Raw genomic sequence first — 25,556 nt, 5'->3', positions numbered from 1 at the left:
CTGTAATGAAAAAAGTTCATCTGTAAATTTTAGCCATTTATATAACTATACAGATGTGACTTTAAAATCGGGTTGAGGCTGTAAAGTTAATAAGATGATACCATAGGACTTAAATAGCAGTAAAATAACACAATTTTTATGCTCTTAAAGTTTTTTTTAACCTTTAGCCTGCTGGATTTCTAAAATGGGCTGGCCCATCATTCAGTTTGGGCAATACCTTTTATTATTTGAAGGGGTGTTCCCTGAAAAAATACTAACTGAATAGCAAACAGTGCAGACTGTGATCAGCCTGCATGGAATCACTTGCTGCTAGCAGGCTAATGGTTGAATCATTTTTGCCATTATGCACAGGTTGCAGCATGCCAAGTGGAAAGTCTTCTATAGAAACAACCCTGCAATTGCCAGATTTTATTCTAAATGGGTCCGGCATTTGGGTGGTGTGTGTTTAAAAGACTTATTTTAGCATCCTGCATTATAAAGTATCCAGCCCCCATAAATGCACTACTATGTTGGATAGTATAAGCTTCAGGATATTAACATATTAAGTCATCTTTACTCCACTCACATGCTGAACCCTTTGGTTTATTCCTTCTTCTGTTCATCAAATATTTACTGTATAACTACCTCAATAAGTAGCCCGCCCGCTTAGCTCAATAGGGAGAGCGCAGATCTGCGGATCTTGGGGTTGTGAATTCGATTCTCGGGCGGGGCTATGTTCTCCATGACGATTTGATGAAAGACATTGTGTCTGAAATGAGTCGTCTTCCACCTCTGATTCATGTGGGTAAGTTGGCAGTTACTTGCTGAAAACAGGTTTGTACTGGTACAGAATCCAGGAACACTGGTTAGGTTAACTGCCCGCCGTTACATAACTGAAATACTGTTGAAAAGCGGCGTTAAATCCAAAACAAACCTAAGTAGGTATCTTGTCTACTATATTTACAGGATACACAAGTGTTTGAAATAACTATTGTGTGTTTTTTACTATTGTTCTTTGTTGCATTCTATGCTTCCAAAGGATCTTGTTACAGATTTTATTTTACAGAACCTTTATGTTATTTACAGTTTCTTTCAAATGAAAGTAGCATTACAAATTCCAAAAACAGATTGACAAATCTGTAGGCATGGTCAGAAGAGAATATTTCTCAGCTTGATAAACCAGGCAGAGATGGGTCTCTGGTATTGCCAGTCAAAGAGGTATATTTATTTGTTTGTTCTTCCAGAAGAGAAAAACACCCAACCAACCTGATACATTAGTCGGAGATGGATCTCCAGTATTGCCAGGCAAAAAGATATAATATGTATTTGTTCTTTAAGAGAAAATTTATAACGTATCCTGGTTTATGCAGCCTGGCAGACCAGGCATCGGTTGAAATCCAGTATATGTATATGTTTTTGTTGTTTCAGAAGAGAAAATAGCTCAACCTGATAAACCCAGCATTGACGGATCTCAAGCTTTGCCAGGCAAAAATCCAGGCTTTGACGAAATCGCTTCCATTATGACTTTTCCTATCATTGAACAGGGCATCAACAATGTGAATGGTATGATTTTATACAAGTTTAAGTTTGTTTTGTAAGTGTTAATGAAAATCGGCAAATTGCATATTCTCCATATGCGATTTTGGCAATCTCCAGATTCTGTGGTAAGCCATAAGCGTGTGGAGCTACATTTACAATCAAAGAATGCCAGATTGCCTAAAGGCAATAAGAAATCATATGGTTATTGACAAGTTCACTACATTAAGCCTAACAAACAAAATTTATGTTATATTGGGTCCTTCCAGCTTCTATTATAAGAAAAATACCTTGGGTAAAACCATCAGCCGGAAGCAAACCAGCTGGATAATTATTAACTTCTTTACATGATGACACATTCAAGTAGGCCTCAGACTGATAGAGGTGAGAGGCAATTAAGTGATGCTTTGTCTCCTGCCTTAACCACTTGGCTTTAACCTTTACCCTGCTAAATTTCTAAAATGAACTGGTTCATTGTTCAATTTGGTCAATGCCATTTATTGTTCAAAGGGGTGTTCACTGAAAATTTATTGACTGAATAGCGAACAGTGCAGACCATGCTTACCCTAGCTAGGCCTGCACAGATGTGCAGGCTGATCTTGGTCTGCACTGGTCGCAAAGGCAGAATAACTTACTGCCCAGCAGGCTAAAGGTTAAAAAGAAAGTTGATGAATTTTTCGATATTGCAAAAGTGGATTCAAGATAATTGCAGATAGGATTTTTAAGACACGGTGTTTCTGCAATATTTCATCAAATAAATTGAAAACATAATGAATGATATAAATTTACGTAAGCAAAATTTCTGAAAACTGTTAGGCTTATAAGTGTCACAAGAGCGGCTATTAAGTGCAGTGTGTCAGCCGTACAATATGTCTCCCCTATACTTGCACTCTGTGTTTTTGTATGTTCTGGTCCTTTGGGATCATGTGCATTTGTTTATTATTTTTGCATCATAGAGAGTTTAGCTTAAGCCAGAGCTAAGGGGCATGAGAGGTTTTGCATATTTCAATAGACTCGATCAAATTAAATCTGTTATTATTTTTAGCTCACCTGAGCCAAAGGCTCACGGTGAGCTATTGTGACCGCTCAGTGTTCGTCGTCGGGTGTGCGTTGTGTGTCCGTCAACATTTTCTAAAAAAATCTTCTTCTTGATAACCACTGGGCAGAATTACACCAAACTTCACAGGAATGATCCTTGGGTGGCCCCCTTTCAAAATTATTCAAAGAATTGAATTCCATGCAGAACTCTGGTTGCCATGGCAACCGAAAGGAAAAACTTTAAAAATCTTCTTGTCCAAAACCACACGGCCTAGGGCTTTGATATCTGGTGTGTAGCATCATCTAGTGGTCCTCTACCAAAATTATTCAAATTATCCCCCTAGGGTCAAATATGGCCCCGCCCCGGGGGTCACATGGTTTATATAGACTTATATAGGGAAAACTTTGAAAATCTTCTTGTACAAAACCACATGGCCTAGGGCTTTGATATTTGGTATGTAGCATCATCTAGTGGTATTCTACCTAAAACTTTCAAATTATCCCCCTAGGGTCAAATATGGCCCTGCCCAGGGGGTTACATGGTTTATATAGACTTATATAGGGAAAACTTTGAAAATCTTCTTGTACAAAACCACATGGCCTAGGACTTTGATATTTGGTATGTAGCATCATCTAGTGGTCCTCAAATTATCCTCCTAGGGTCAAATATGGCCCCGCCCGGGGGTCACATGGTTTATATAGACTTATATAGGGAAAACTTTGAAAATCTTCTTGCACTAAACCACACAACCTAGGGCTTTGTTATTTGGTATGTAGCATCATCTAGTGGTCCTCTACCAAAATTGTTCAAACTATCCTGCTAGGGTCAAATCTGGCCCCGCCCAGGGGGTCCCAAGTTTTACATAGACTTATATATGAAAAAAAGTTAAAAAATCTTCTTGTCTAAAACCACAACAATTAGACCTTTGATATTTGGTTTGTAGCATTGTCTTATGGTTCTCAACCAAAATTGTTCAAATTGTACCCCTGAGGTGAAAAGAGGCCCTGCCCTCGGGGTCCTAAGTTTTATATAGACTTATATAGGAAAAAACTTTAAAAATCTTCTTGTCTGAAACCATACAGCCTATGCTTTTGATATTTGGCATGATGCATTGTCTAGTAGTTCTCTACCAAAATTTTTCAAATTATGTCCCTGGGGTTAAAAGAGGCCCCGCCCTGGGGTCACTTAGTTACTATGTGAGTTATATAGGAAAAAATTCTTAAAAAATCATTTGATCCTATTTCCAAGACTGTTTAATTATAATTACCTGATGACCCCTAGTAATATGATGTCACTTGACTGTGACCTTGACCTACTGACCTACTTTCTTGTTTTTAGCTCACCTGAGCACTTTGTGCTCAAGGTGAGCTTTTGTGATCGCCCTGTGTCCGTCGTCGTCCGTCGTCCGTCCGTCGTCGTCAACAATTTGACTGTTAACACTGTAGAGGTCACAATTTTGGCCCAATCCTAATGAAACTTGGTCAGGATGTTACCCTCAATAAAATCTTGGACGAGTTCGATATTGGGTCATCTGGAGTCAAAAACTAGGTCACCAGGTCAAATCAAAGGAAAAGCTTGTTAACACTCTAGAGGTCACAATTTTGGCCCAATCTTCATGAAACTTGGTCAGAATGTTACCCTCAATAAAATCTTGAGCGAGTTTGATACTGGGTCATCTGGGGTCAAAAACTAGGTCACCAGGTCAAATCAAAGGAAAAGCTTGTTAACACTATAGAGATCACAATTTTGGCCCAATCTTAATGAAACTTGGTCAGAATGTTCCCTTGATAAAATCTTGGACGAGTTCGATATTGGGTCATCTGGGGTCAAAAACTAGGTCACTAGGTCAAATCAAGGGAAAACTTGTTAACACTCTAGAGGCCACATTTATGACTGTATCTTCATGAAATTTGTTCAGAATGTTAATCTTGATGATCTCAAGGTCCAGTTTGAATCTGGGTCATGTAGGGTCAAAAACTAGGTCACGAGATCAAATCAAAGGAAAAGCTAGTTAACACTGTAGAGGCCACATTTATGACCATATCTTAATGAAACTAGGTCAGAAGGTTAATCTTGATGATATATAGGTCAAGTATGAATCTGGGTCAGATGGGGTCAAAAACTAGGTCACTAGGTCAAATCAAAAGAAAAGCTTGTTAACACTAGAGGCCACATTTATGACTGTATATCCGTGAAACTTTGTCAGAATGTTAATCTTGATGATCTTTAGATAAAGTTTAAATCTGGGTCTAATGGGATCAAAAACTAGGTCACGGGGTCAAATCAAAGGAAAAGCTAGTTAACACTCTAGAAGTCACAATTTTGGCCAAATCTTAACTTGGTCAGAATGTTAACCTCAATAAAATCTTGGATGAATTTGATATTGGGTCATCTGGGGTCAAAAACTAGGTCACCAGGTCAAATCAAGGGAAAAGCATGTTAACACTGTAGAGACCACATTTATGACTGTATCTTCATGAAACTTGGTCAGAATTTAAATCTTGATGATCTCAAGGTCCAGTTTGAATCTGGGTCATGTAGGGTCAAAAACTAGGTCACCAGGTCAAATCAAAGAAAAAGCTAGTTAACACTGTATAGGCCACATTTATGACCATATCTTAATGAAATTCAGTCAGAATGTTAATCTTGATGATTCCTAGGTCAGGTGAGCGATACAGGGCCTTCATGGCCCTCTTGTTTAAGATACAGCCTTGAAATGTTGATGACATACACAGTTTTGCACACCAATCGTAAAACTGAATTTCATTGACCATGAATTTGACTTACTGACTTTCTTAGTATTTTATCATCAGTTTGACATTTGAAACATGTAGCTCATATTACTCAGGTGAGCGATCCAGGGTCATCATGACCCTCTTGTTTCACTTGGTTCCGGAGGATCTTTTTAATAGATATATTTTATTCTAAATATTTACCATTGTTCTATGTAGGTAGAAATAGACTCATACAGAGTTTTATTTGATACTACAGCAAAACATTGAGGCACATGGATGCATTTTACGAGACAAAATTTAAAAGTAAACAAACAAAATATACCTGAGATTATCTGTTAAAATTTTGCCTCCTCTGTCTATATCACTGTTCTGTTATTAATAGATCTGTCAGAGAATATATATACATGATTTGGAATAACAGTTAATAAAAAATGGATGAGGGTAAATAGGGAGATTCCATAATCTTCTTTCATTGTAAGTAAACAAAAGGAAGAATACATAAATAGATGCTGTAAACATCAAATTCAACTTGTCAATGACCAATTTCCTCAAATTAGAGTAATGTTGAAATTTATCTTCATAGACAATCTTTAATCAAGGCATGACCTTAGTGCACTTATAACATGACCTTAGTGCACTTATAACATGACCTTAATGTGCTTATGTGGTGATTGCTATCAAACAAGGAAAAGTTGCGACTGACTAAAGCATGTTCTTGACCGGGTTGAAAAGTTGCCAATTAAAAAAATTTTAGACTACAAACTGTTGAATACTTAATTACTAATACTACCTCTGCTCTTAGAATCATGCATGTAATCTTGAGGAAAATTTTGAAAATGAATGAGGCATACAACAGGATTCAGTGTACCATTTTTATTAGCTCACCTGTCACATAGTGACAGGGTGAGCTTTTGTGATCGCCCTTCGTCTGTCGTCCGTCCGTCGTCCGTCCACCTCTTGTCTGCACGATAGAGGTTTCATTTATGATTTTATTTTAACCAAACTTGCACACAACTTGTATCACCATAAGATCTTGGTTCCTTTCTTGAACTGGCCAGATCCCTTTATGGGTTCCAGAGTTATGGCCCCTGAAAGGGCCAAAATTAGCTATTTTGACCTTGTCTGCACAATAGGAACTTTATTTATGATTTGATTTTTACCAAACTTGCACACAACTTATATCACCATAAAATCTCGTTTCCATTCTTGAACTGGCCAGATTCCATTATGGGTTCCAGAGTTATGGCCCCTGAAAGAGCCAAAATTAGCTATTTTGACCTTGTCTGCACAGTAGCAGCTTTATTTATGATTTGATTTTTACCAAACTGGCACACAACTTGTATCACCATAAGATCTTTGTTCCTTTCTTGAACTGGCCAGATTCCATTATGGGTTCCAGAGTTATGGTCCCTGAAAGGGCCAAAATGAGCTATTTTGACCTTGTCTGCACAATAGCAGCTTTATTTATGATTTGATTTTAACCAAACTGGCATACAACTTGTATCACCATAAGATCTTGGTTCCTTTCTTGAACTGGCCAGATTCCATTATGGGTTCTAGAGTTATGGCCCCTGAAAGGCCAAAATGAGCTATTTTGACCTTGTCTGCACAGTAGCAGCTTTATTTATGATTTGATTTTTACCAAACTGGCACACAACTTGTATCACCATAAGATCTCAGTTCCTTTCTTGAACTGGCCAGATCCCGTTATGGGTTCCAGAGTTATGGCCCCTGAAAGGGCCAAAATTAGCTATTTTGACCTTGTCTTCACAATAGCAGCTTCATTTATGATTCGATTTTAACCAAACTTGCACACAACTTGTATCACCACAAGATCTTGGTTCCTTTCTTGAACTGGCCAGATTTCTTCATGGGTTCCAGAGTTATGGCCCCTTAAAGGTCCAAAATTGGCTATTTTGGCTTTTGCAGCCATATAGAGACTTCATTTATGGTTTTATTTGATACAAACTTCCAAAATAACTTCAACAACAATAATTCTTGGATTCCATGACAAATCAGATCCAAGCGTAGGTTCAGAGTTATGTTATATCTGATTACCTCCCCTGATTGTAATCAAAATGGATTTATATCAGTAAGTACTTATAGTACTTATTTGAAATTTCATTATTGTCATTAGTTGGACTGAGCCAATCAGGGTAGATAACTATGGACTGATTTTATATCAAATTACCTCCCTTTATTTCAAATTAAAATGGGTATATCTCCGTAACTAATGAAGATACTGATCTGAAATTTCATTTATGTCAACAGATTTATTTGGCAGATCCTTCTTTTCTTCACTTACAATAATTTTTTTTAATTACTTCCCTTTTACGTTACTAAAAATAGCTTATTTTTAGTAACTTTTTTATTATTGGCCGTAGGGAAAAACCGAGACCACTTTTCTGTGGTACAACATGGATGGTACCTCCAATTTGTAGGTGTATTTTGACATATCTGTACCTTGTAAGAATTTTTTTTTTCTTTTTGGTTAAATTTCTTCCCTTTGTTGTTACTGTCCTTTGGACTTAGATATTTTTTCTGAGGACCTTCTTGTCCTCAAGTGCAATGATAACAGGTGAGCGATATAAGGCCATCATGGCCCTCTTGTTATCACTTAAGAAAGCCTATGAGATGCTATTATTTTTTCCTTGAAGATCATACAGAAAGTTTTATGTGAAGACACAGTCATAAAGAGCTGAGAAAAAAAATGCTACTTGACATCTTTTTCCACTTCTGAGATTATACTACATTTTCTGTATCAAGATTTTTCCTTAATTTGTCTTTAAATGTAGGACAATATCATTCTTGGCATACATCTTTTTATATTTGTTGATGAATTGTTATAAACTGTCAAGATATCTTTGGTAGCAATTAATTTAACACAACATTTTTATATGAAAATTCTGAAATTTTCTTAGGCAAGAATTTTACACATGGTAAAGTATGTTTTTAGCCATAAAATTTAAAAATTATCAGAGATAACAGAAAAATTAGGAAATTGTTCCACTCCTGTATCACCCAATGTACATTATATGCAGTGGTGCATAACTTATATTTGAATCTTGCAAAATACAGCCGTAATTCATGAAAAACCCCTGTTACAGATTTGGTGATTCAAACGTTATTGTCATAATGTTGTGTTGAAATCTTTTAACTTATTTGAAGCACACTCGACACTGCTTCCTAGAAGAGTAAGTACTCATGTTAAATGAGAAGAGCTGATATGTGTAGCTGAGACCTTTTGCATAAAACCACTGCCCCCCATACTTTTTGATATTGTTGTTCAAAATTGTTTTGAAGCAGTTTCCGGAGTTCATATCACACTTCATCTTTTTCACTTTTTTCCCAGCTCGGTTCCTTGAAAACATTGTGTTTTTAGTTTATGGAAAGGCGGTAAAACGATTAATTTATGAGGGTATAATTGACATTCAGGAAATGGTTCAAGTTGTTGTTTTTTTCCTTATTTCACACTTCATGATATTATCTAATGCACACTTGAAAACTACTTGCGTGTTAATTGACATCATTTGTGTGTAAAATTACGAAAGGAAAGCAGTTGAAAGATGTTTTTTTTTTCCCTTATATTTATCCTTATATTTATCCTTATATAAAACTTTATTTTGTACACTTCTATATTGACTCAAGTGTTAACTGACATACTTTTTATGAACAATGGCAATTAAAAGTCTTTTGTTTTAGTTTTATTTCAAGTTACCTTTGAAGGTTGCATATCATCTTAAAGAGTCAGTTTTTTTTCCTTATTTACTTACAGTTTAGACACTACATCATGTGCAAATATTTGTTAAGATGTATTTAACGTTTAGCCTGCATATGATTCTGCCTTTGCCACCAGTGCAGACCTGTAGCTCAGCCTGCACTTCTGTTCAGGCTGATCATGGTCTATGCTGTTCACTATGCAGTCAGTAAATTTTCATTAAACACCCTTTGAATAATACGTGGTGCTGCCCAAATTGAATGATGGATCAGCCCATTTTAGGAATTAAGCAAGGTTAAGGTTAAGGAATTATATGCTTGTCTTTACCATCTTGTTATAAAAAAGCCCTCAAAATTCCTCATTAGATTTTGCATAATTATTGCCATCAGGTTTTAATGCAAACTTTAAATACTGTTTTCAAACTGTACATAAGTTTTTACATCATGAACGGATAGGTCTGAGTCAGGTTCCATAACTCAGATTTACAGTTTACAAAACTATGGCCCTTTATACAAAGAAAAGCTGGTATATTATGTGGATACAGCTCTTGTTACAGCTGTCCTCTTCCCCCCCCCCCCCCAACCCCTGTCTCTTCCTCCCCCTTTTTCTGTATTTTGCATAAAATTAAAATGTACCTGTTGGATTTTTAGCTCACCAGAGCACAAAGTGCTCAGGGTGAGCTATTGTGATCACTAACTGTCCGGCGTCCGTCCGTCCGTCCGTCCGTCCATCGTCCGTCCGTCCGTCCGTCCGTCCACACTTTCCTTTAAACAACATCTCCTCCTAAACCAACAGGCCAATTTTGATGAAACTTCACAGGGATGTTCCTTGGATGGTCTTCTCTAAAAATTGTTCAAAGAATTGAATTCCATGCAGAACTCTGGTTGCCATGGCAACCGAAAGGAAAAACTTTAAAAATCTTCTTCTAAAAAACCAGAAGCCCTAGAGCTTAGATATTTGGTGTGAAGCATTGCCTAGTGGACCTCTACCAAATTTGTTCAAATCATGACCCCGGGGTCAAAATTGACCTCGCCCCAGGGGTCACTTGATTTTACATAGAAAAATCTTAAAAAATCTTCTTCTCGAAAACCAGAAGCCCTAGACCTTAGATATTTGACATGTAGCATTGCCTAGTGGACCTCTACTAAAGTTGTTCAAATCATGACCCCGGGGTCAAAATTGACCCCGCCCCAGGGGTCACTTGATTTTACATAGGAAAATCTTCAAAAAATTTCTAAAAATAAAGCAGAAGGCCTAGGTCTTAGATATTTCACATGTAGCATTGCCTAGTGGACCTCTACAAAATTTATTCAAATCATGACCCCCGGGATCCAAATTGACCCCGCCCCAGGGGTCACTTGATTTTACATAGGAAAACCTTAAAAAATCTTCTTCTCAAAAAGCAGAAGCCCTAGAGCTTAGATATTTTGACATGTAGCATTGTCTAGTGGACCTCGACTATAGTTGTTCAAATCATGACCCCCGGGGTCAAAATTGACCCAGCCCTAGGGGTCGCTTGATTTTACATATGAAAATCTTCAAAAATTTTCTTAAAATAAACCAGAAGGCCTAGAGCTTAGATATTTCACATGTAGCATTGCCTAGTGGACCTCTACAACATTTATTCAAATCATGACCCCAGGGTCAAAATTGACCCCGCCCCAGGGGTCACTTGATTTTACATAGGAAAATCTTCAAAAAATTTCTAAAAATAAACCAGAAGGCCTAGATCTTAGATATTTGACATGTAGCATTGCCTAGTAGACCTCTACAAAATTTCTTCAAATCATGACCCCCGGGGTCAAATTGGCCCCGCCCCATGGGGTTACTTGATTGTACATAGAAAAATCTTCAATATTTTCTAAAAATAAACCAGAAGGCCTAGAGCTTAGATATTCGACATGTAGCATTGCCTAGTGGACCTCTACAAAATTTGTTCAAATCTTGACCCCCCAGGGTCAAATTGACCAAGCCCCAGGGGTTACTTTATTGTACATAGGGAAATCTTCATAAATTTGCTTAAAAATAAACCAGAAGGCCTAGATCTTAGATATTCGATATGTAACATTGCCTAGTCGACTTTTACAAATTTGTTCAAATCATGACCCCCGGGGTAAAATTGGCCCCGCCCCAGGGGTTACTTGATTGTACATCGGAAAATTTTCCAAAAAAATTCTAAAAATCATCAGTTTGACATTTGAAACATATTACTCTGGTGAGCGATCCAGGGTCATCATGACCCTCTTGTTTAAGTAAGTCTATAGTATTTTTCCCTTACAGCTTCTTTTTGCATGTTGTTGGCATACTTTGCAAATGCGTGACTCTGAGGCTGTGTTTTTGGTGCTCTGTGCTTCCGAGAAACCTACCCTTACCTACTATCTTTTGTTAGTTTCTGTTGTTGTGATATACTTAGTTTTTGAAATATATCTTATTCTTCATTTACTGTTCATGTATTTCAACGTAATTTCAGTTGTTTTTACTTTATTTTCAGCTGGAAAGTTGAGATTTGAGAAAACTCCGAAGTTATGTTTGTTGTTCGAAAAAGATCATGAATATCACCGTAATGTTGTTGAGAATTTTGCCACCTATTTAAGACAACACTGTCAGTGTGTGTCAATGTGTGTCGAGTGGCAGCTTGATGCACCCTGGGTACATGAAGACCTTGATCAGGCCGACTTCATCATAATTGTCAATTCAGAGGGTGCTTACACAAGTTACATGGCAAAATATGGGCAGCAGAGTAATTCAACTGTCATCAACCAGTCTTCACCAATGACAAGGCGTATGTCGAGTATAAACAGCGTGAGAAATAAATTTTTGCGTGATGAGAGATACGATAATATTGTTATGGTCTATTTTGACTACACTGATGAGAGATATATTCTTCCTGATATATGCCCGGGCTATAAATACCGACTTCCAAAACATTTCACAGATTTCCTTCTCCATATTCACAAACTGCGCCGTACAGATAATCTTTCGCAATATGATCTTCCATTTGATGGCAATCATAATAAGCGTCCCATTGGCCAAAAACTTTTAGACTCCATTGCTGCAGCTGAGCGCTTTCAGCAACAAAACCCAAAGTGGTTGCAGAAAAGGTATGAATATGATAGAATGTGGTCACATACTAGTGATGATAGCAAATTTGATTCTGGTATCACGGAAGATTTTTCCCCTGGAAATACCCCACAAATTGACAAGCCATCTCCATTCCAGATCTCTTCACAGGAGGCTGGGCTTCTTGATCTTCTTGAGGGTAGATCTGTTGTCACTGTAAATCCTTCTGATATTGGTCTTGTACTTCACCAGCAGACACACTGTTTATCACCAGAGGATGCTAATGTCTCTCACATTCCAAAACTGAGACCAAGACTGTCACCGCAAAGCTTCACAGCAAATCCGCAAAATTTGCTGAGTCATCAGATCCCTTCCCCACCCACTTGTGAAACTGTAGAAAACACCTTTGCTTTCATCCCTCCAGATGACTTTGATGATGATTTTGATGTCAAAAGTAAGACACAGTCGGAACAAATGATAAGTATTGTAGACAGGTACCAAGCTATGAAAAATCTGGAGGCCAGTCATTGTACTCCAAGGATTGAAGACGTCATTGAAAATGAACATGAAAGTAATAGCCAAACTGATGGATATGATAGGAATCGGGACCTGCTTTTGCTTAAAGTTCACAGTGGGGAGGTTCCATTCATTGCATGCAATCTGAACAGTGATGTGGTCAGCCTGGGTGGGGAAAGTGTCTGAAAGAGCCTTTAAACTGTCTGATATAACACTTGTCCAATACTTAGCTTATTGAAAATGCCTTTAACCATACACACATGACACTTGTCCAACAAAGTATTAATTTTAGTATCTAACCAGATACCTTGTATATGCAGGGGCCATACCCATTAACGGTCCAATAGAATAGTTCTAACTGGGATGACTCTAAAGAAATAGTTGCTATTTGCTAGAGAAAGGTTTCATTGAATCATGAATCAAACTCACTTTGGTGTTTAAGTGTAGCATTTTCATATGACTGCATTATCATTTTGGATGCTTGTGAGGACTGTTTATCACTGGGAAGATGTATTGTGAGGACAGAAGGTTAGGATGTCTTTATTTGTTATTAAGTAAAAGAGTGGATAAAATTTTGTAGCTGTACATGCAAGTCTTTGCAGCATTAAAAAAAGGTCTAATATGTCAGAATTTAAATATGGTCATATAATCTTGTACAAAAGTCAGAAAACAAATGACATTAGATTAGGTTAGATTTTCGTTCAAATAACAACTTAACTTGTGCATATGCAGCATGTGAAACTTCGATAAGGTAGTGGTCTGTAAGGATATTGTCAATTTTCATGTTGAAATTTAACACTATTAAGATCTTTTATCCCATATTACTTGAGTGCTTTGCTTGTATTTACAACTTGTTTTTAATTTGTATGTTCATTTGTTTTTCCCTTGCATCTACATCCATTATTTTTACTTTCATGTACATCCAGCATTTACTTGCATAGACACAAGCTTTTTTACTTGTATGTACATCTAGAATGTCTTTTTGCAGGTACATCTGGTATTTTTACTTGCATATATACATCAAGCATTTTACTAGCTCATTTTTATATTATATCATTCACTTTTCATTGCATGTACATACATTATTTTTGCATTCATGTACATACCATGTACATACATTATTTTTGCATTCGTGTACAAGTGTTTACTTGCATCTTTTATTTTTGGAAGGTTTACAGATGTTGATATTAGTAAGTGTGCCATGTATACACCTTATCAAGATGGTGCCAATATGAATTTTTTGTGCCTTAAATATATGTATTGATTTACTCACTCCAACCAGCACTTCAACCTGCTTGAATTTGTTTCAGAAAGCAATAATTAAAGGTATATTAGATCAAAATTCCATATTATTTCAATAAAGTTTTTGTAAACATAAAATTAACAAGTTTCTGTGTATTAACAGGTTTTAGATAATACACACTGTTTACAATAAAGATAAACACAGTATAAATGTGCCACACCATGAGAAAACCAACATAGTGGGTGTGCGACCAGCATGGATCCAGACCAGCCTGCGCATCCACGCAGTCTGGTCAGGCTCCATGCTGTTCGCTTTTAAAGCCTATTGGAATTGGAGAAACTGTTAGCGAACAGCATGGATCCTGACCAGACTGCGCGGATGCGCAGGCTGGTCTGGATCCATGCTGGTCGCAAAGCCACTATGTTGGTTTTCTCTTGGCGCGGCTCAGATGTGTACTACCATTAAAGACTTACATTTAAATGTGTTCGGTTGATATGGCCAGTTTAAGTTGGCTCAGTTTGTTAGTTATGAAGGATTTAGATCCCTAGTGGGCAATGTCTCAAGTTGCAGTTTGTATTTAATTACTTTTTTTAATATTATCTGTAACAGTTTAGGACAGTTTGTCTTTTTAAGACTTATAGAAATTATAAACATTCGATCATCAATTCCGTTTTTGGCGATAATCGAAGTTTTTTTTTTAACTTATTGGTCTTGGAAAGTGAAGTTATACAGAATTTACAGATTGCTTTTGGAATATGAAGTCTTGATTAGAATATGTGATGCATGGATCAATATGAGATGTTTTAAACATAAATGTGCTTGATTTATGAATTTTGATGTTGCATATAGCTTTTTTATCCTGTAGAGAGATCTTTCATTTAGAACAATATAATCAGTCAGGGATGTGTCTTTGAATTAATGTAAAAAGTCTTTAACTGTCTGTGTCTGTGTCTGTCTATCTGTCTCTGTCTGTCTATCTGTGTGTCCCTCTGTCTGTCTGTCATATACTTTTTGGACCTTTTTTATTATTGATGTTATATGTACTAAATGGCGTATAATGAAATATTTATGGATCAGATGAAATCCACAAAGATAAACATGTGCTATATGCATGTAAGTAATTAAAAAAAATAGGGCCAAATTAATTAAATAAATGCTACCATTTTCACATCAGTAAATTACTGATACAGTAATGTTAATTAATTTCTGTTAGTGCTTGAAATGAAAAATAGTTTATAGATTGGGAAATAATTACAAAGATTTTATTTTTTTAACATCCCTGAAGAATTTCACCAGCTTTTATCACAAAATGTTACCAGCTACACAGTGTGGATTGTCTGCCAGTTTTTATTGCACAGGATCAAACAGTTTTGGAAGAGATAGTAAGTTCAAGGAAAATTAAATATTTGGTGAAATATTATTGGATTTTATTATCATCTAGCTTTGTAAACTTATCTTGAAATGTATGGGAGGTAAGTCATATTGAATGGTTGAGGAGATTGATGTATAAGTTACCTACCTTTATACAAAAGGAAATAGTTTGTAGTACATGCATCATGCATTTATTGTTTTACTGTAACCATTGTGTCCTTTTTAGGGCAACTTTAAGTTTGTTTTGCTTGAAATATCTTGTACCATTGCTGCTGTTTTTGTTAAAGAGTTTTATCATTTAGTTGTTAAGTTTTGTTTCTTTAAAGATTTTTCTACCCTTAATTCATAAATGAGCCGTGCCATGAGAAAACCAACATAGTGGGTTTGCGACCAGCATGGATCCAGACCAGCCTGCGCATCCGCGCAGTCTGGTCAGGAACCATGCTGTTCGCGAACAGTTTCCCTAATTGCAATAGACTTTGAAAGCGAACAGCATGGATCCTGAGCAGACTGCGCGGATGCGCAGGCTGGTCTGGATCCATGCTGGTCGCACACCCACTATGTTGATTTTCCCATGGCACGCCTCAAATGATTTAAGCTGCTCAGTCATAATGTTTATAATGAATTATAAGATTTTAATGTCATGTTTGTGGGTGGTGTTTAAAAATATAATGATTAAATATCTTTGAAAAAAGTCACTATTTCAATAGTATGATTATCATTTACAGTAATGGTGAATAGTTGTTGAAAAAAATTCACTGTGACATAAGTGTGGTAATAAATTCCGAGGGTTGAACGCAATACTGTCGTAAGTCCTTTATTTTATAGGAGTTACTACAGTTTTGCGTTCAAGTTACTATGATGATGTATATTTTCACTGGTACAGAACTGTGGAATATGAAATATGTATAATCAGAGCCTTATCAAAACTGTACTTCAGTAAAGATATATACCATCAAGAACATAAAAATTATATATGTTGACCATATTAAACAAAAACTTTGCCGCTGTTTTGCTACATGGCGTTAATGCTTGCTGTATTATTCCATTAACCTTTAGCCTGCTGGCGGCGAGTGATTCTGCCTTTGCAACCAGTGCAGACCAAGATCAGCCTGCACATCCGTGCAGTCTGATCATGGTCTACACTGTTCGCTATTCAGTCTGTAAAGTTTCAGTGCATGACCCCCCCTCTTCGAATAATAAATGGTACTGCTCAAATTGAATGATGGACCAGTCCATTCTTGAAATTCAGCAGGGTAAAGGTTAATTCTAATATCATGCTGTTTATGTTTGCTGATACAGGTATATTAAGCATTATTACTATTATAGTGTAATCTGCATTTTTGTGCCCCCCCCCCCCATGAGTGGTGGGGGCATATAGATTTGGTCTTGTCCGTGCGTCCGTCCGTTCGTCCGTCCATCCGTCCAAAATTCGTGACACGCCTAGCTCAAAAAGTATTTGATATAAATTCATGAAACCTTGCATGAGTCTTTATCATGATATGAACTTGCGCACCTCCTATTTTTCGTCTGGCTCCGCCCCCTATTTTTAGGGTTATGGCCCCTGAAATACTCAAAAATGCTTATTATCACTTCGTGACGCGCCTAGCTCAAAAACTATTTGATATAGATTCATGAAACCTTACATGTATATTAATCATGATATGAACTTGCGCACCTCCTATTTTTCATTTGGGTCCACCCCCTATTTTCAGAGTTATGGCCCCTGAAATAGTCAAAAATACACATTTTCACCTTGTGACACGCCTAGATCAAAAATTATTTCATATAAATTAATTAAACCTTGCATGAGTCTTTATCATGATTTGAACTTGCGCACCTCCAATTTTTCATCTGGCTCCGCCCACTATATTTAGAGTTATGGCCCCTGAAATAGTCAAAAATGCACATTTTCACCTTGTGACACGCCTAGCTCAAAAAGTATTTGATATAGATTCATGAAACCTTGCATGTGTATTAATCATGATATGAACTTGCGCACCTCCTATTTTTCATTTGGGTCCGCCCCATATTTTCAGAGTAATGGCCCCTGAAATAGTCAAAAATGCACATTTTCACCTTGTGACAGGCCTAGCTCAAAAAGTGTTTCATATAAATTGATGAAACCTTGGGTGATTCTTAATCATGATATGAACTTGTGCACCTCCTATATTTCATTTGGCTCTGACCCCTATTTTTTGAGTTATGGCCCCTGAAATAGTCAAAAATGCACATTTTCACCTTGGGACGCGCCTAGCTCAAAAAGTATTTGATATAGATTCATGAAACCTTGCATGTGTATTAATCATGATAAGAACTTGCGTACCTCCTATTTTTCTTTGCGTCTGCCCCCTATTTTCAGAGTTATGGCCCCTGAAATAGTCAAAAATGCACATTTTCACCTTGTGACACCCCTAGCTAAAAAAGTATTTCATATAAATTGATGAAACCTTGCATGAGTCTATATCAAGATATGACATTGCGTACCTCCTATTTTTCGTCTGGCTATGCCCCCTATTTTTAGAGTTATGGCCCCTTAAAGAGTCAAAAATGCACATTTTCACCTTGTGACGCGCCTAGCTCAAAAAGTATTTAATATAAATGGTTGAAAACTTGCATAAGTCTTTTCGTGATATAAACTTGCACACCTCTAATGTTTTGGCTGGTTTCACCCCTATTTTTAAAGTTATGGCCCCTGAAATAGTAAAAAAATGCACTTTTTCACCTAATTATGTGCCTAGCTCAAAAAGTATTAGATGTAAATTCAGGAAACCTTGCAGGAGTCTTTATCATGATGTGGCCTTGCACTCTTGGCATTCTTCTTGAGAATCTTACTCTTATTACAGAGTTATGGCCCTTGAAATAGCCAGAATAGTGGATTTTTTGTTTGTGATGCTCATAGCTCAAAAAATATAGGGCCTAGAATAATGAACCCTTTTCATAAAATGTTTGTTGAGGCCATTAAGACTGCAAACATTTGAATTATTGCCCCTTGTTTGTGACTAATGTACCAGTTGGGGGCACACCCTGTGTCCTACAGACACATTCTAGTTTTAGCTGAAGAGAAATCATAAATGAGCCACGCCATGAGAAAACCAACATAGTGGCTTTGCGACCAGCATGGATCAAGACCAGCCTGCGCATCCACGGATGCGCAGGCTGGTCTGGATCCATGCTGGTCGCAAACCCACTATGTTGGTTTTCTCATGGCGCGGCTCAAATGTTGATTTCATGAAGAGAATATTTACCAAGACTAGGAACCGTCAAAATTTTTTGTCGATATCCATACTGAAACATTTAAATTGTTGTCCCATATTGTGATAGCATAGTATTGCACTTATGATTCAGTAATTGGCAAGTGATGGGGGTAAAGTTAAAAATGGCATAGAAGCATATCTAAGTTAACAATATATGCTGTTTGTAATTGGTGCATATGAATTTTTCATAAGCATTTTTGTTTGTTTGTTGTTTTTTTTTCACACAAAAACTTTCTGTGATTATTTTTGTCTGTTGTTAACAGTAATGGCTCTATATATGCAACTTATTTAGTTAGACCCGCTTGTAAGCTCAACAGGTAGAGCATGGAATGGTAGCAAATCCAATCCCTAATAGTAATGACTGTTCCCTGTGTTGATTTAATAAACGATGGCATATCAGTAGGAAATATTTTAGCAGACTATTATAATAAAACATACTTACAAATGTACACATACATGTATTGAAATCTCAGACTCTATTTTGTTTATTTACAATATTATGAGATGATTGGTGTATGCTGTACAGTGTTATCTTTATCTCTTTTACCTGTGTGCTTAGAATATTACGTTGTTTCATGGAAGTTCTCCCAGGTACCATAAATATTCTAATTATTGGCCATACTCTATTAAGACACCCTTGGCTTTTCAGTGCAAAGCTGTTGGCATATTGTGCCTGAATTGGCTTTTTGCACTCTGAAGTTGGCATTTTGCACACTTATATTTGGCATTTTGCACTCTTAAATTGACATTTTGCACCTCAATTGGTATGTTGCACCTAAATTGGTATATTGCACCTAAAGGCTGCAAATGGTGACTTTTGATATGTTTAAATGGTGACTTTTGATATGTTTTTGAGAAACAGTTAAATTAAATTTGTTCATGAAATAGCTCTATAATGCAAGAAAAGCAGAGCATTATATATTTATTAGTTTTGGCTCCACTGGAGTCTGCACCAAAGATGTTGTTCTTATTGAGTATGAAGATAATTATTTGCTAGATAATTTCTTCAAATAATCACCCAACCTGTATTTAGGAATTTACTGTGATTCTAGAAAGTGATGATTAGAATATTTACGGTACCTATAGCATAACCTATAGTGCCTATAGCATAGTATCTGCTTGTGTATAGCTTTAAAGATAATCAGATTTGTGCCTGGCATAGATATTTGTTTGGAACTCTTTTATTTTTTTGACTTTGCTTATGCTATTACATGATCCAGGAAAACTGATAGAAATTTTATTATGTCTAGACTGGTCTAAATCATTACTTACCTTACTAAGTTTTCTTAAAAAAGGGTGTGATCTTACTTTTGTTAGGTGCTTTAATTAATCATTTCACTCTTACATTACTTTCATACGTTTTTGATGCATTTTTACTCTGTTGAGGATGGTGCTGGTCACCTTTACACATTCATGCAACATATTGAATTGACAGGCAATAAATTTTTATAATCATTATATAAGTTTAAATGTTGTTAAACTGTTTAACGTTTTTTATTGTCATAATTTACACACTTTTAAAGATTGAACATTTATGGTCATTATCTCCCTTCCATTGACTACAAAGGAATAAACTTAAATATCAGAACAATTATGTAATTAAGATTATCAGATAAATCAAGGCAATTCAATTTTGCTCGGACTGAAATAGGTTTTTGCTCGTGTTAAATTTTCAGTTGTTAATATACAGTTAAATTTCTTCCTTAACAATGGATGTGTTTTTACTCTATTTAAGTCAAATTTAGACAGACTGCAACTTTGGTTGTTCAAGGTTCCATCAGTCTAATTAATGATAAGTATTTATGTGTCAGTGTGTTGCAGAAAAAATGTTTTTTAACTTACATAAAAGGGTTATCGTTTATTGCTGATATAACAAAAATCTATGAAAACACAGGATTGACACAGTTCTCCACTCTCAGAAAGTATATTAAGATGTAAATGTTATGTTTAATTGTATACATATAATATATTTGAGAGCAAAAAAAACCTGCACCAAGTGTCATTATTAAGTTTGAATTGGAAATACAGATTTTCATCTATTTGCTCAGAAACAATTGTTTTATTTTAGTATCAAGATCCAGAGCTCCAGATAAGATGCGTATTTGCGTAAATACGTTTTGAAATTTACGAAAAACGCATTCAAAATCAAACCTACGCGTACTGATACGCATTGAAAAAAATGGGATACGTATTTTACTCGATTTAAGTGCGTAATCCAATTTTATCGTAAATCAAGCACATCCATTTTGTAATCGAGTACAACAAACAAAAATGGCGTCTCATAAAAGCAAACGCAAACGATATTGTAAAATAATGCCATTTTCTTCTTCAAGTATATAAGTGTGTGACAAGAGATGACTCGGACAATGCCTATCGCTAAGCACGTGATCTATGATATATTATGGGTAACTGTTGAAAAAGCCGAAGCACCATACACATAGGTGTTTTTGGAAAAAAAAACATTGACAGTCAAAGTATCTCTGGCTGTTGATATATCGCAGTGGTCAGTAACTGGAATTAAGATGTAGTGTAAGATGTAATTTATGCAGTAAACAAAATGTTAAAACTATTTGAATGAAGGCTCAAAAAATATTCAGGAAAACAGCATTGGCCGACAAAGGCACTTCAGCAGAGCACATGAATATCAGAAAATTATACAAACGAACAGTTATTATTATTACCCTTTTAAATGATTTCGAATTCTGAAAAACCATTTAGAATTCTAAAATACCCTTTTGAAAAAAAATCTAGGAGTAAAATACCATTTGAAAAAAAAACTAGGGGGTAAAATACCCTTTAACCTAAATTCTTATCTGGAGCTCTGAAGATCAAGTACAAAATTATAGGATTTAATTGCAAGATATGACGGGGTTAGCATATAGTCATAGAATCATTAAATTTGTCCAAAGTAGCTGCCATAAAATTGTGATTAAATGATTGCTCAATGTACATTTGAGCAGCGCCATGAGAAAACCAACATAGTGCATTTGTGACCAGCATGGATCCAAACCAGCCTGTGCATCCGCACAGTCTGGTCAGGATCCATGCTGTTCGCTTTCAAAACCGATTGCAATTAGAGAAACTGTTAGCGAACAGCATGGATCCTGACCAGACTGCGCGGATGCTGGTCGCAAATGCACTATATTGGTTTTCTCATGGCACGGCTCATTTATCAAAACTTAAGAGTTGCCTTGGGGAAAATTGTTGACTGTGGAATAAAGCAAAACAAAGTTCTAGTCTGTTCAAGACATGATTTTCTGTTGCTTTGCCATCAGTTATGTCCCAATCAGGTTTTATTTAGAACAGTTGGCACATGTTCCAAACATTCCAGAACACTGTTCCATTTTACTCCACAGACATAAATTGTGTGCAGGGCATACTTGTAATGTTCCATGGAGTATGCAGAAAAGTGTGCTGGAAGATATTGTTACCAATGTATGAGTTATAAATCTAATTTTCTTGCATAGGATAGAATACTTAATTTATGTTGTTAATGTAAGGTTCTCAGAAAAGAAAATTTCTTTATTGAAATCTATGAATGTACATTTATTGGGACAAGAATCAAAGAAAATTTAGTTTAGAATATTCCAGTTCTAACGTTCCATTTATTGTTTTTTTTTTTTTTATTGCATATCAGTTTTTTTTTTTTTTTTTTTAAATGTGTTCATTTTTACCTCAGAGAGTTTAGTTTAGGTCCATATTATATAAAATTAAAAAAAAAGAATTTAGACTTGAACTTGAAATTGGTAACGTCCCATGTAATAAACACTTATTGAATGGTTTGGCAGTCAATAGTCAAAAGTGTTTGTCCAGTTTAGGGCTAATTGTCTTTCCTATTGATTGGCAAGTCATTCAATATTTAAGTGTTTGATTACATGACATCATATGTCAAGGTGTTTTTTCTCTCTAGTTTTGACTTAAATTAGCCCAACAAACCAGTATTTGAACTATAGGCTGATCAGTAGCACAGACTATTGCCCTGATGCTTTATTTATGGAGTCATATAGTAAATTTTAATATATGATACTGTAACAGCACATATTTTCAGTGGGTCAAAACTTCGTGAATTTGAAATTTTGAGTATGTTCGCGAGGTTTAATATTCGCAATATTGTGAAAATGGTATCCTACTTGAATTTGAATAACACTAATGGTGATTACTTACATGAGGATTAATTTTCGCGATGTGTAGGGCCTTGCGAATATAGCGAATTTAAACCCATGCGAAAATTTCTGCTTTTATAGTACATATTGTCAGTTTACATGGTAAACTGACAAATTTTTGTGGATTACATGGCTGCATCAGTCAATGAATATAGTCCAAAAGAACATAATAATTCTTTCCATTTTACCTGCAAAAGTTGAAATCCATAAACTCATTATCATATTCCATTGAAATAGCTATTTTGGCTAAAATCATAGAATATCAAGCCAAACATTATCAAATAATTGTGTGTACATTTTGTAGAGATTTAAAAAAAGTTAATTTACATATTTTTTTTTTTTAAATGTATTTCTAATGTTCAAAATATCTATATTTATACTTTCCTCAAATAACTAAGTGTGCAGGGAAATAATAGTTCATAAAATTAATAAGTTTTAATATGAAATTATATGGACGGCCGGTATACCATGCTAATTGCCAAATGTTTAATGCAAAATGCTTTTTCAAATGCTTATTGTCAAATATTGACTGTCAAATGGTTATTGTAAAATGATAAATGAAAATTTTAAATTGCGAAATGCGAAACAGTAATTGCCAAATGCTTACTACTAACTGCTTATTGAAATAAAGAGCTGAATATATTGATAGATGAATGCATCCTTTAGTAATTGGCCTTTATTACATAACTTTCCTACAAAAAACTTTTTTCATAGTGTTTAGAGCAAACATTTTTGGTCACATGTTTCCATGACTGGTAGAACATTATTGCTTAAAATCAGACTGGTAGAGCTACATTTATTGATTTAAGAATTACCACTTATTAACTCTGATAGTTCAAGAATTTGATGATCAGACTTTATCATTTGGCAATTAGCATTCGCTATCTGACATTTAGCATTTTGCCTTTAGCACCAATTATTTGACATATCGAGGGTTCAGCGCAATAAGGGCGTATCTACATATATTAATCATATGATAATCAGATACGCCCTTATTGCATTGAACCCTCGATATACTGTTTAGTTTGTTGCATTTAGCATTAAGTATATGGCATTCAGTATTTGTCATTTATAGCATTTGGCAATTAGCATGGTGTACCGGCCTTCATAGTAAGAAATTGTATATGATACCTGACATTTTTGTCATCAAAGTTGTTTTATTTTGAATGTTGACATACGCTGAAACACATTTATGTGCTATTTTTAGAACTTTATATATTTTATGTAATGTGAGCAGATTCTAATACTATAAGAATATATCAATAAACATAGTATGCTTGTTTGTTTGTTGTTGTTCTTCTTCGTCTTTAGTTACTTCTGATTTCTTTTCTGTGGGGCAACTGTTTCAAAGGAAGCCGTTATTTTGGTCATGTCAGTAGGTTTTACATTATCCTACTGACTGCTGAGTTTGTGTAGTATATCGAGAGGTAGTGAGTTAAATGCTTAGGTTCTCCGAGACAGTTTGACAGATGATAGTGTCTGGAGTCCTCCACCACTGATTGATGTGAGCAAGTTGTCACTTATGGAGAACTGGTCGGTATGGAGACAAATCTATGAGCAGGATTATGTTAACTGAAACTTTGAATACTGTTAAAATGATGTAAAAAGAGACCAAACAATCATCACATATCCCACAAGTCCTCAGACTACTATCTGCAAGGGGAAATTTCCTGTTCAGGAACTCTATTCGTTGTTCCCGAAACAGAAAGGGGTTAATAAATATAGGGCCTGTTACCAAATATAGGAATGTGTACTACTTGCTATATATTTACATTGCGACACTGCCCTATAAAAGCCGTCTGAAGAGGTATTTTGAAAATTCAAAAAAATCTCAAACATTACTTTCATTTGAATTATTTAGAATGGTATATAAAATGAACGGTATTTCCATATGTTTAAAGAGAAAACGGAAAAGCTGGATCAAATAGTAACTCAAACAAGGCAGTCTGAAAGACAGCTATATCCCCCGCCACTGCTATGGATAGTGAAAGGGTAAACCTTTGATTTTAGCTGTGACCTTGACCTTGAACTGACATGGCTGACTCATGAATTCTGCACAACGTCTTGATGAGGTGATCATTTGACCCAAGTTTCATGAAAATCCTTCAAGGGGTTTAGGAGATACAGAGCTGAAACCTTTGACCTTCAGTTGTGACCTTGACCTTGAGTTGACATGGCTGACTCGTGAGTTCTTGATGAGGTGATCATTTGACCTAAGTTTGATGAAAATCCTTCAAGGGGTTTAGGAGATACAGAGTGGACACAAAATGGAAGGCTCAAACCTTCGACCCTTAGTTGTGACCTTGACCTTGAGCTGGCATGGTTGACTCAGAATTTCTGCACATCGTTCTGATGAGGTAATCATTTTACCCAAGTTTTATAAAATTCCTTCAAGGGGTTTAGGAGATATAGAGCGGACACGAAATGGAGGGCTCAAACCTTTGACCCTAAGCTGTGACCTTGACCTTGAGCCGGCATGACTGACTCATGGGTTCTGCATATCGTCTAGATGAGGTGATCATTTGACCCAAGTTTGATAAAATTCCTTCAAGGGGTTAAGGAGATATAGAGCGGACAGAAAATGGAAGGCTCAAACCTTTGACCTTGAGTTGTGACCTTGACCTTGAGCAGACAAGGCTGACCCATGGGTTCTGCACATCGTCTTGATGAGGTGATCATTTGACCCAAGTTTCATGAAAATCCTTCAAGGAGTTTAGAAGATATAGAGCGGACACAAAATGGAAGGCTCAAAACCTTTGACCCTAAGTTGTGACCTTGACCTTGAGCCGGCATGGCTGACTCATGGGTTCTGCACATCGTCTTGATGAGGTGATCATTTGACCCAAGTTTTATAAAATTCCTTCAAGGGGTTTATGAGATATAGAGCGGACACAAAATGGCAGGCTCAAACCTTTGACCTTGAGTTGTGACCTTGACCT

General features: G+C 36.1%; 1 protein-coding gene across 1 annotated transcript in view; it reads left to right on the top strand.

The window, feature by feature from the left end:
* Positions 1 to 12,991, top strand: part of LOC123536168 (uncharacterized) — a 53,450-nt gene extending 40,459 nt beyond the window's left edge. The window contains exons 10-11 of the mRNA XM_053529258.1: positions 1,408 to 1,542; positions 11,499 to 12,991. Of these exons, the coding sequence (XP_053385233.1) occupies positions 1,408 to 1,542; positions 11,499 to 12,769 (1,406 nt within the window). The 3' untranslated portion in view covers positions 12,770 to 12,991. The remainder of the gene's footprint in view (positions 1 to 1,407; positions 1,543 to 11,498) is intronic.
* Positions 12,992 to 25,556: the final 12,565 nt, after the last annotated feature.

The sequence above is a fragment of the Mercenaria mercenaria genome, chromosome 17 (genome assembly GCF_021730395.1).
Source record: "Mercenaria mercenaria strain notata chromosome 17, MADL_Memer_1, whole genome shotgun sequence".
Lineage (NCBI taxonomy): Eukaryota > Metazoa > Mollusca > Bivalvia > Venerida > Veneridae > Mercenaria > Mercenaria mercenaria.
The sequence above is the reverse complement of the archived record's forward strand: the minus strand, read 5'-3'. Positions and strand labels throughout refer to the sequence as shown.